The sequence below is a fragment of the Phyllostomus hastatus genome, unplaced genomic scaffold (assembly GCF_019186645.2).
Source record: "Phyllostomus hastatus isolate PE091 unplaced genomic scaffold, TTU_PhHast_1.1 phas_scaffold_46, whole genome shotgun sequence".
Classification (NCBI taxonomy): domain Eukaryota; kingdom Metazoa; phylum Chordata; class Mammalia; order Chiroptera; family Phyllostomidae; genus Phyllostomus; species Phyllostomus hastatus.
The window spans coordinates 31441236-31453369 of NW_025334032.1; the positions used below are offsets into that span (position 1 = coordinate 31441236).

The 12134-nt window shown below is 51.1% G+C and overlaps 1 protein-coding gene across 1 annotated transcript in view; it reads left to right on the top strand.

The window, feature by feature from the left end:
• Positions 1–6563: 6563 nt before the first annotated feature.
• PRAG1 (PEAK1 related, kinase-activating pseudokinase 1) overlaps positions 6564–12134 on the top strand; it is a 49455-nt gene continuing 43884 nt past the window's right edge. The window contains exons 1-2 of the mRNA XM_045821706.1: positions 6564–6818; positions 11223–11633. Coding sequence (XP_045677662.1) covers positions 11304–11633 — 330 coding nt within the window. The 5' untranslated portion in view covers positions 6564–6818; positions 11223–11303. The remainder of the gene's footprint in view (positions 6819–11222; positions 11634–12134) is intronic.

Here is a 12134-nt window from a genome sequence, read left to right on the forward strand (position 1 = left end):
CTGTGCAAATGCTGGCTTGATTAAGAAATTGGGACTTCCCCTACGTGTAGCCCCTGAATACTGGAGAAGATGGAGCTACAGATGGAAGGATGAGCATTCTCTTCCTAGGGCAGGTTGAATGAAGGGACACTCTGACCTCCCTACAATGAACTTTCTGGCATTCCATCCATAGTGGGCATTGATTAACATGTATGTTCTTTGGAGTTGATTTTTGAGAAATCTTCATTTTCTGTCTAGAAGCAACATATCACTCATCGGAACACTTTCATTTTAGTAACCACATCAGTTTCCTAATTACCATATCAGCTGCCACAACAGTGCCAAAAAAAAGGGACCCCCCCTTCCCAAATATCCTGGCTGGCTTAAAACAGCAGAGATGTATTCTTTCATAGTTCTGGAGGCTAGAAGTCCAAGATCAAGGTGTCAGCAAGGGCTAGGCTCTTTCTGACAGATCAAGGGAAGAATCTTCCCTGTGTCTCCTTGCTTCTGGTGCGTTCTGGCATTCTCGGCTTTCCTTGGCCACGAGATGCGTCTCTTCAGTCACACGGACTCTTCTCCCATTGCGTCTGCACGTGCGTTTCCTCTATGTGTGTCTGTCGCTGGGTCCAAAAGTTCCCCCCTTTTATAATGACCTGTCATACTGAGTTAGGGACCACCTTACTGACCTTATTTTAACTTCACCTCTCTGAAGACCCTACTTCCAAATAAGGTCACATTCTGCGGTATTGAGGGTTAGGACTTCAATATATATTTTTTGGGAGGTGGGGGAACACAATTCAACCCCAAATAGTAACATTTTTTGCAGGGAAATGAGATTTGCAATAAGGTATCTATCACTGAAGGCATGTCGAACTGTAATTATACTATAAAAGAGGGGAAACTGTTTTTCTTCTTCAACATCTGACATCTGAGCTCTCCATCCCAGAAAAAGATCACAACAATCTTGAGCCCTTGGCCCTCACTTCCATGCGGTTTGAGATTCTGATATCCTGCAGTTATTTAAATAATAGCTTTCAGTTTTGGGGAGGGGTGGTGGAATCTATTCAGTGCTTGGAATGTGATACTGCAAATTATTTAGAATATTTCTTCCTGTGGAGAACTGCCCAGGACTAAAGTCAAGGGGAACGGGATGTTGAAAACATTTTTTTAAAAAGGTTGGGGCACAGGACAGGGATTAATGGATAAGTTTGCTTGAATTTCCACACCTCAGGGAAACAAAAGATAACCCCGGGCTGGCAGCTCGAAGAACTGATTATCACGGGGAGGAAAAAGGGATGAGGGGAGGGAGGGGCTGAGCCTGCTGGCTAGCCGAGCCTTTAACTGATTTGCTGACATCATCTACTCGAAGGAACCCAGAGAGCTCCTCACGGCAAATGTTCAAGTTCTTTTCCATCCCCTTCCTCCCCTCCCAATTTCCCCTGTGGTGGTTTTGGGACCCCCGATGCCACCAGGGCAGGTCCGGCACGTGCCCATGGCTTCCAGGTGCTCCACCCTCCCTCACCTGGGGTCACCCTCCTCCTAGTTAAATGCTTCTCGGCCCTACTTGCAGCCCTATCAAGCCCACCTGTCCCATTCCGCTTGTCCTCCCTCTGGCTTAGTTCTCTCACGGAACTCCCTGCTGTTATAAACAAAGCCACTAAGAGCAGAAGCTGGACTTAGATACTCCCCTCCTCACCCAATTAACTGGAACCTGGATTTCCTTGACAACACCCGCTCCCTGGCTAGCCTCTCCAAGACACTTTTCTTCTCACTGCTCTGGGTTTAAAAAGTGTGGGAGAGTCCTGGCTGGTGTGGCTCAGTGGATTCAGCACCGGCCTAGGCACCAAAGGGTTGCTGGTTCAATTCCCAGTCAGGGCACATGCGTGGGTGGCGGACCCGGGCCCCAGTAGGGGGCACGTGAGAGACATCCACACATTGATGTTTCTCTCCCTCTCTTTCTTCTTCTTTACCCCTCTTTCTAAAAATAAATAAAATCTTTAAAAAAAAGTCTGGGAGAGAGAGTCCAATCTTTTTCTTTATGGCTTCTTCTAGATTCCCGTGTGCCCAGTTTTTCAACTCTTCCAATCAGCTTTGCTCCTGCTTCATTATACTCCCCCAACTTCTTTCGTCTTTCCTGTGGCTCTAAACACTGCACGTGACGTGATCACTCCGCTCACTGGATGGCTACCACACTCTTCGGACTCGGGAGACCACAGACTGCACCCTCTGACTTCCTTGTTTATACTTATGATGCCATCATTAATGCTGTCATTCTCGGAGGCTAAAGTTCACCTTTGATTCCTTTCTCTGCCTCAATAACAGAACCTACCTTGGAATTCCTGTAAAGTTTCAGTAAGAGAAGACATGTAAATCATTTAGCATACAGGGCCGGAGACAGCATAAGCGCTCCATAAATGACGCGATGACTAATGAATATATTATTGTTCATAATGAATCGGTATGTAGCCGGTCCCCATATCTTCCTCTTTGTGTCTTTCAAAACCACCCATGCAACATCGATTCTTCCACCCACCCCCCGAGCCACCTCCCTTAGCAAGGCCCCTTACCTCCCATCTGGACCAGAGACAGAAACTCTAAGCCAGTTTCCTTGTCTCCAACCTTCCCTCCCACTTCCTAACCCATCTGAGATATAAGGTCTAGATGGAGCTAATGAAAAAGCAACTTGGATGACGTCATTCCGCTACTGGGGACGCTGGAGCTCTCCTGCTGGCTCCCTTGAGAGCCGAGCCTTTTCCGCCCAGTGTCACCCTGCAGTCCCAGCCTGGCTCCCGTCAGACCGGCCGGCGAATCTCTGGAGGAGCCTCTGCCTCTCCCACGTCCATCCCTTGGCGGATACCATTCTCCCAGTCTGGAAAATCCTTGTTGTCCACAAGTTAAAATCCTTCTCATCTAAGTCCCCTTCCTTCACCACATCACTGTTTGTGCTTCTGTCTTCTAACTCCCTCTCACAGCGCTTATATTTAGTCTCTTGCTCATGTCTCTTTTTCTCCCTGTAGTACATTGTCACGTGCTTCATAAGTAGAAGGCTCTCAATGAATGTTTATGGATGAAAATTGTCCGCCTTTCTCCCTTTAAGGTGAGAGATCCTCTGTTTTTTTTTCAGGTCTATTCTCCAACCTGGGACATACCTTGCATGGGATAACTTTTGTCCAATCTTCACACTGTCTAAGCCCTCAGACACCCCAGCTAGTGTTTTCTCAGTACAGTCATGCGCCGCTGAGCAATGTTGATATATTCTGAGAAATGCGTGGTTCGGTGACTTCACCATCGTGTGAACACCACGCAGGGCACTTACGCAAACTTAGATGTTCCAGCCTACGCAGCTAGGCTCCATGGAATAGCCCAGTGCTCCCAGGCTACAAGCCTGTACAGCAGGTTACTGTGCTAAACACGAGATTGAATCAAGCACAAGAGAAAATGATGCAATCAGGAGACAAGGGAAACACAAGATGTACGAGGCTGCTGCTGGCATAACACGGCTTACTGTTTGACAGCAAACTGTTTTAGAAGCAGAAATAACACACTCTAAGATAATGATAAATAGAATGTATAGTAAATATATAAATCAATAACATAGTCATGTATCATCAAATATTATGTACATAATACTATGCACTATACTTTTATACAACTGGTGATGCGGTAAGTTTGTTTTTGTCAGCGGCACCACAAACACATGAGAAATGGGTTGCCTTGCAATGTTATGGTGGCTACAGGGTCACCAGGCTACAGGAATTTTTTGGCTCCATTATAATCTTATGGGACCATTGTCACAGGAGCAGTCTGTCATCAATGGAAATGCGGTTGTTATGCGGTGCACCACTGTAAGTTAATGCTGTGCACTTCCTCATTCTGCCTTTCTAATTCTGAACCAGTTTACCTTCCCTGCCCTCAAGCCCCACCTGTCCCAGCTTGTGTTCTTGTTTCCTGAAATGTAACTGCTCTCTTGTACAGTATGGAGCTCATGGACTGAAACCCCGAAGGGAATCACTCCTCTTCCAGATCTGATCTGTACCAGGGCACCCAAGCCCTACAGTGCAAAGTGTCCTAACAATGGACTGATGAGCAGGTAGAAGAGGAATGCTGTGTATACACAAATTGCACTGCATTGCAGGGTGCCGTTTGGAAGTTTCAACAAGCATTGTTTATTAAAATGCATGAGCCTACCGTAGCTTTACTGAGGAGAAAACATACTTCACAGCCACTGGCGGAGCACTGCGTAAGAAAATGGACATTTTCATGTGGATCTAAGGGAGGCTTTTGAAGTATTTTTTGAGTCTTTTCATTAGGCAAGATGAAGCTACCTTCAGGCCACATTGCTGGTGTCAAAACCGATGCACGTTAGATGTCAGCGGCTACAGTATAATGCATTTATTTTGTGTGAGCGCAGAAAACACTTGAGAATAGTTTATTTTGCAGAACGACCGATTTAACACTTCAGTTGCTGCTGTATACCACAGAACAGCCAATCCTATTCCACTAGCAAGTTCTTCTTCTCATTTTGTTCTTCAGCCTGTTCAGGTATTAAGGACAGACTAGGCAAAGGGCGGGAAATAAAGTGCGAAGGTGAGTGCTTCCTCTCTGATCAGTCCTGTCAGGTGAGTATCTCCTCTGGGCCTCACAGAGGGAGAGCCTGTCCTGAATCACAGGGACCCGAAACTTCTCAAACCCCCGCATTTGCCCTCTCACACTGTAGCTGACTTGCATGCACCTGCTGACATCATTTATTTCTCCAGCACAGATGACTTTGTACCCACTTGCCTCCTGGGTGTTGGCAAGTGAATGGGCTGGACCCTTCCATTTTGTTGGATGCTGATGGAGCCTAACCAGTTTGGTCAAAGGGTTTTGCCTCACTTTGGAAAGAAGGAAAGATAGGGCTGGTCTCCAGCACTCAGAGAGCACGGCAGCCAGCATGGCAGAGTGGAATTGCCCATCAGCGGAGCCAGACAGCTCCAGGTTCCAATCCCGGTACTACCACTTACAGCTGATGGGCTCTGACAAATGATAGTCCCTTTGCATCTCAGTTTGCTTCTATAAAATGGGGAGGATGTCCCCCTTGTGGAGTTGTTTGGCACAGGGTAGGTTCTTAAGGAATGCTAGCTCCACCTCCACCCTCACTCCTTCCCCCAAATTCCATATCTGTTGGATATGCTGGAGCACAAGGAAGTATCTGCTCTGTTCCCTCCACTTTCCTCCTTTTTTTCGTAGAAGCCAAACCTCAAAAGCATGCCTTCTATCTCTCTCCAGTCCACCTACCTTCTCACCCTCTAAGCCCTGCTTTATTTATTTATTTATTTATTTTAATCATTGTTCAAGTACAGTTTTCTCCCTTTTACTCCCATTCCAGCCCACCCACCCAATCCTCCTCACTTCCCTCCCATTACCACCCTCCCTCTAGTTTTTGTGCATGTGTCCTTTAAGTTTGTTCCTGTAAACACTTCCCATTCTCCCCTGAAATTCCCTCTTCTCTCCCCTCTGGGTTCCGTCAAGCCAGATCACGAGGTGAGTGCGGGAACCAGCCTCCGTTTTCTCAGCGGGGTGGGGGCCTTGCAGGTTCATCCTGACTGGCTGACTGTCAAAGCACCCTCATTGGAATTACAATACGCTGACTCCCTAGGGAGGCCCCGAGCGGAGAGGAGACCCGCAGGTGTTTTTCTGGGGGCTTCTTCCTGTTCCATTTTACATCATACCCTAGGCCTGGCAAGTGGGAGGTTTGAGGCTCCCTGGCGCTGGCTGCCTGAGGACACACTCGGGTCAAGGTGTGAGCCTGTCTCAGGCAGCAAAAGGAAGGGAGGGGACTGACTGGGCCTTAGGCTGCCATACTTTTGGTGAAAAGATTTTTAGCCCGAGGACTGTCTCTAACTCGTCCCATCCATCCCAGTGAAAGAGTCACTGGATAGAAACGATGTAAACACAGGTGTACTAGTGGCCCGCAGAAGACCCAGCAGTCCCAGGGGCGTGGCAGATTAGCAATCTCCAGTTCAACCCTTGCATTCCACATCCGGCAAAGTAAAATTAAGAGAGATTAAGCAAATTGCCTGAGGCCTCGAATCAGTCCAGAGGCTGGGCAGGACCTGGAACCCGCCGTCCGGATTCCCAGCCCGCCTCGGTCTGGCGCCACCCTCCTCCCAAGGACGTGAGTAATTGACAATCACGGAGCCCACGCAGCTTTCGCATTCCGTCTCGGGTCTTGACCTCATCATTCCACCAGCGACCCCTCGTTTTCTGCTTCCTCAATCCAGAGCTGGTGCTATACCCTCCCTGCCCCCCCCCCGCCCCCAACCACACACCCCCTCCCCGCAGAGCCTGATGAATGAAGGGACACCTATGCATACGTCGTGGAAGGCTGCAAACACCGAAATTCGATCTCGCAGAACCGCACAGAGCCAAGGCTGGGGAGGAGTGCCTAGGGGGGCTTGGCTCGGGGTCAGACTACGCTAAATCTCGGGCGGGGGCGGAGCCTCACGGTGGGGAACGGGAGGGGGCGGGAGGAGGGGCCGGGCGTGGAGAGTTTGGGGAATAAGGCTGACGAGCAGCAGCCCGCCAGCGAAGGAGCTGGAGGCGTGCGGGACGGAGGGATTCCGGGCCGCGCAGAGTGCAGAGGTGCGGCGGGAGCCCGGCGCGCGGCGTCACCGGAGGCGGAGGGGGCGGAGCCGCGTTCTCAGCTGCCACCCCGCCGCCGGGCTCCGCAGACGACACCCGCCCGCCGCCGGGCACGCACCGCGCGCACACACTCTCCTAACAATGCTCCCGGGCGCCCGGCCGGACGGCTGGCGACTCGGCGACCGACGGCGAGGCCGGGAGAGCGTGGCCCTGAGGTGAGCCCGCGACGCTTTCTCCAAATTCGGCCTCTTTTTGTGTAGCAAACGTGGCCGCAGAGGGGAGCTTTGGAGGATCGCTGCGATCACTGGACAGGCGATCCCTTGTCGCGTCCGCTGGGGTGACAGGCGACCGCTTGGGGCGGGTGGAGCTGCGAGGACCGCGTGCGCCGGGGGTTGTGCCGGAGGCGGAGGCGCGGAGCCTGGAGGGCACGGGAGCCGGAGGGGTGTTTTCGATTCATTCGAGCATTGCGTTCAGGAAAAAGGGGAAACTTTCCTTGGAGTTCCGGGAGGGGAAACCGACTCTTCTGCTGGTCTTGCTGGCCCCGCTGCTCCTTTTGGGGCAAGACTGTAGAATTTTGGGATTGCTAGCGCGGAGACTTCCTTTCCGCCGCAGCAGTATTGTCAAAGGAGTGGAGAGGGCTGATGGTTTGGGACCCCAGGGTCATAGCTGCTCCTTATGCGGCACCGGGTTAGATGCCAGCTTCGGAGTGTCCAGAAGTACTGAGATGATACCTTTTCCCTGAGCCATGGCTCAGCTTTCGGTAAGGCATGTCGTGGGCATGTTCGTGACCCTTGCCTCTGCTGTCCCTTCTCCAGCCGCCCCCGTCCCCCCCACACACATACAAAATAGAACCTCCCCACTTTCAGGTGCTGTGCCTGGGAATGGAGGCAGGACCGGCTAGCCGTGTAACTGTGTATATTTCTCTCAGATAAAGCCCAGCCAGCAAGCACATGGCTTTGCACAGCCGATGGGATAGCAAAGCCCAAAGGGCCGGGAGTTTTGCAATGCCTCCCGGTCCGAGGCAGGTTCCGGAGGCCTTACTGGTCACCAGCCTGCACTGATGGTAACCACCCCATCCCTTTTTGAGTCTGAAATTGGACAAGAAGCCCTGGGGAATTCTGAAGTTGTTGTCTTGTTGCGGGGTCTTGTGGAACTCAGCGTCCTTACTGTGGGTTCAGGACTAACCCATTCTAACCCATTCTAACTCAGAGTCCTTACGGTGGCTTCAGGAATGTGGGACACATTCCTGCTGCTGGGAGCAGATTACATAGCATTGGAGGAGAAAAAAGGGGATATGAGAAGTTGGGTGGAGCTCATGACTTGCCCTCTGTGTGTGTCTGTTTGGAGGTGTGCACGCGTGTGTGTTTTTAAGGTTGTCCCTCTCCTTTCTATCCTTTCCAATGGGTTGTTGAAATCCAGCCTCTTTCCATACCTATGTTCTTTTTTCTGATGTTGCATTCATTTAATTGTAATATGTGTACAATTTTCAGAGGAGTGTTTTCTGGTATGCTGTCGTTTCAGGGCAAGGCATAAAGAACTTTTGATGCGAGTATGAGGGGCAATGTTATGAGCCAAAATATTTAATTTTGTGGCCCTGGATCTGGCCCGCACTCTTCATGTTCTTTTTAAAAGGAGGTAGGAGTCTGACAGCTTCAGTCTTGCACGCTGTAGCCCCAAGTCTAGTGCACAAGTTTGCAGAGGCAAAGGTATTTTATCATGACTTGAATCAGAAAGAATGCTGAAGTCTTTTTCTAGTCTCACACTGCTGCCTCCTACAGAAATGGGGGAATTTGCATAATTTGGGGGCCGCCTCCCCTCAGAGGTAAGGAATGTGGGCTGGGAAGGTGCCATTCCCAGGCTGTGGAGAGCTCGCTGGTAGGCGAGGCGCTGCTGCTCCCGATTGGTGAATGCCACTTGAGTTTTTCATCATCTTTGACTTAAAACAAATAGAGATCCTCTCAGGCCCTCTCTAAACAAATAGAACTGGAAAAGAGTCTTTTCGAGCTTGACACGGTGGTAAGTTGTTTGCTGTGACCGAGAAACCAGTTGCCGCTGAGCCCGTGATGGTGAGAAGCCCGGGGCTTTGTTAACTTTGCATCTGTGAGTGGTCGTGTGGATGAAAGTTGTGCCCACTGTCAGAGAATTTCCGGGCCTCAGAGCCAAGAGCGTGCTCACAAAGGGAGGGGTTCTAAAGGAAGCCTCCCCGTGTGGGTAACCCAGAGCCTGCCAGAAGTCCCAGCGCTGCAGCGGCCACGGTCTACAAGGGAGGGGGACCTCTGGCACCAAGCAGCCATGCACGGCAAGTCTGTTGCTCTCAGTTGCCTGTTGAGGAAATAAGATGCGACCACCCCCAACTGCTTCTTCATGGACCTATGGCAGCTCTGAGGAAGTAGTTGGATGCCCGACCCCTCGGACAGCCCAGCCTCATGAGGGGCTGCAGGAACATGGGGAGCCCACGCAGAACTGGTTTCCAAGCTCCCTTCCTCCAGCCCACTGAGGGGCTCCAAAACCTCTTCCTGTACTTGAAGCGGGGGCTGCCTTTTCTGTGGCCAGGAAGGCGGCCTTCATCAGCTCCCGGGAAAGAAAAGGACCTGTTCCTCACCTTGGGGCAGGAGTATGGAGACTTGCACTGCTGAACACCAAAATCCTTCATCCACTCTTTCCGTCTTCCAGAATGCAGCAGCAGAGCTCAGGGCAGGCCCTCTGTGGCCTGCGATTGTGGGAGAAAGAAAAATCCCTGCTGTCCTCCTCTGCTTGTTGAAGCTTAGTGACCTCTTCTGGGCAAGTTGGCAAGGAAGGGATGAACCTGCGACTGGGGCGGAGGGAGAAGAGCCTAACCTGCAATCATCTTCAAGGGAGGGATGTGTGCCATCCTAACGACCATTGCCGAAAGACAAATATTGTCTTTTATTTCAGAGCGTTCATTTAGCTTAAAGACGCAGGGCTTCAGGGTTAACTTTGGAGGCAAAGCAGGCAGACGTAGCTTCAGCACTTGCTGCATAAGCACTCCTGCCTGTGAGTGTGGGAGATCAGAAAGATAGCCCTTCCCACAGAGATTCTGGAGTGATCTTTGGGACACCTGGCTCATTCCACCTGGTTAGCCCTGTTGGTAGTTTAGCCTCACAGCAAGTTCTCACGGGAAGAATGTGGAGAGCAAACCCAGGGCAAAACACTCCCTGTTGAACGAGAACCTGTTCACGTTAGGTCATTAGGTTCTTCAGTGAACTGTTTTCTCGTGAACAGGCCTTGTAAGCTTTTAGTCTAACGCAGTGATTTTTGACCTTTTTCATCTCGTGGTGCACATAAACTCATTATTAAAAATCTGTGGCACACCAAAAAAAAGTATTTTTTTTTGCCAGTCTGACCAAAAAAATAGGTATAATTTTGATTCATTCACACCGGACTGCTATTGTTGTGTTGGCTGTTCCCCTTACTAAATAGTCAGGTATGGCACGTGTTAAAAATGCTCGCAGCACACGAGTCAAAATTTGCTGGTCTGACCAATGACATGGTGAGGTGAGGAGTTGCCAGCAAAGTTGGCTTCTCTTTCCGGATCTACGGAACTCTTCGTGTCTATGGACAGGTCTTAGTTTGTGTGGCTGCCATCGTTTTCCCATCCATATAAAACGGACACATCAGCCTGACAGGGTGTTGTTATTCAGGTGATTAATTAATACCTGCAACCCTCTGAGCTCCTCCTGGATGGGGAATTTACGAAGTGCTGTGATGCGCACTCTCTGCTTTCGGTTTTACTCTCAGAGGCAACTGCCTTTCGGCCAGCTGACTGCCTTATCTCCAGGGTTATTGGGGAAATGACTGTGCGATCCTCCTCCCTCTCTCCTGTATCCCGTCCTGCCACCCCTAGACCCCAGCACTGTGGTGCGGATGCGTTTCTGTCTGTCTTCCCCTTGGCCTGGAGCTGCAGCCTTGCTGAGCTCACCGAGCGCCGGGTTGAATGATGTACAGGAAGCAGGGGAAGGAGGTAAATTTCCAGGATGCCAGACCTTCTGACAAGAGTCCGCCGCGGGGGCAGGCGGGCACCACACCTCTCCCCTCTCTCACCCCCTCCATCTCTGCCTGGTCCCACGTATGGATCACAGCCCTGCTTTTAGGGCCTCGGCTCGCCTCCCCACTCACATAGTTCCTGGTTAAAAATCATGGCTTATCCTCCAGAAGCCGCTGTCTGTACCCACTGTTCTACTTCTTAGTTCTGGTTTCTCTGGGGCAGTCCCAGGCTCTGGACCCCTAGTGGCGGAAATGCCCTGATGAGATAACAGGCTTCTCGTCTGTGTGATTTCTTCTCATGCAACTGCCCCTACACCTCCAGGTACTTGGGGTTTATTTTTAGGGACTGAAATGTCTTTTATGCTCTCTATTCACATAATAGAGCTGTGTTTAGTTTTTCAGCTTCCGATGAGGCCACACCACGAGAGAGTGACTAAGAGCCTTATGAGGAATGGGCGAGGGCCTGGGCGTAAATGGAATACTAGTCTTTAGCTTTCTTCGCCTGCTTTCCTCCTCCCTCCCACTCCTCTCCCCAGACGATCAGACCCTAAGCAGTAATGCTCTTGTCCTCTGGCGGGGAGATCTCTGATCAGGCCGGTGTTCTTCCTCTCCAGGAAGCTGCTCTGTGACCCACATCTGCCTCCCACAAGACCACGCCAGACAGCCAGGTGCAGGATGAACCAGCGCATCCCAAGATGCACCAGACCATCCCACTGAACCCCCAGAGCCCGAAAATGTCCGCGTGCAGTGACTTTGTGGAGCATATCTGGAAGCCTGGGTCCTGTAAGAACTGCTTCTGCCTGCGGAGCGACCACCAGCTGACACCCGGCCACCCCCAGCCCAGAGCCGGTAGCCTGCCCCCACCTCCCCGCCTGCCCCCCAGGTCCGAGGACTGCCGCCTGGAAGATGAAGGTGTGAACAGCTCGCCCTACTCCAAGCCCACCATCGCCGTGAAGCCCACCATGCTGAGCTCTGATGCCTCTGATGTGTGGACAGAGGCGAACATGAATGGAGACGTCCCGCAGGTGAGCCTGACTAATCCGTGGTGTTTTTACGGGGGCTCGTCCTATTGCCGAACTTGGTGACGGGCTGGCAGACAGGACGGGCTGTCAGAGCAAGACTCCCACAGGACGGCTGCCCATCAGCGAGCCTAGAGACCCCTCCTTCCTGACAGCCGCCCCCTTGCCAGTCTGCTCCTGTAGGCTAAGGACCATGAATTCCCTCCCTTGAAGTTCATCTGGAGCCTGTATTCACTGTTCATTCGGATAACTACCAGGGCACACAGCATGAGGCTTCTTGCAATTTTTTTAATCAATAATTTTAAGTGTGTGCACAAGTAGCAACACGGCATGGCAAATTCCACGCACCCACCGTGATTTATCTGGTGTCAACAACCACCTCCTCATGACCAGTCTTGTTTCGTCCCTACCGGTGCCCCACCCTCCCTTTCCCATGACTTTAAAGGACAGCCAGTCATCACATCCTTTTGGTATGTCTCTAAAAAAAGTAAAGCCTTTTAAAAAGTA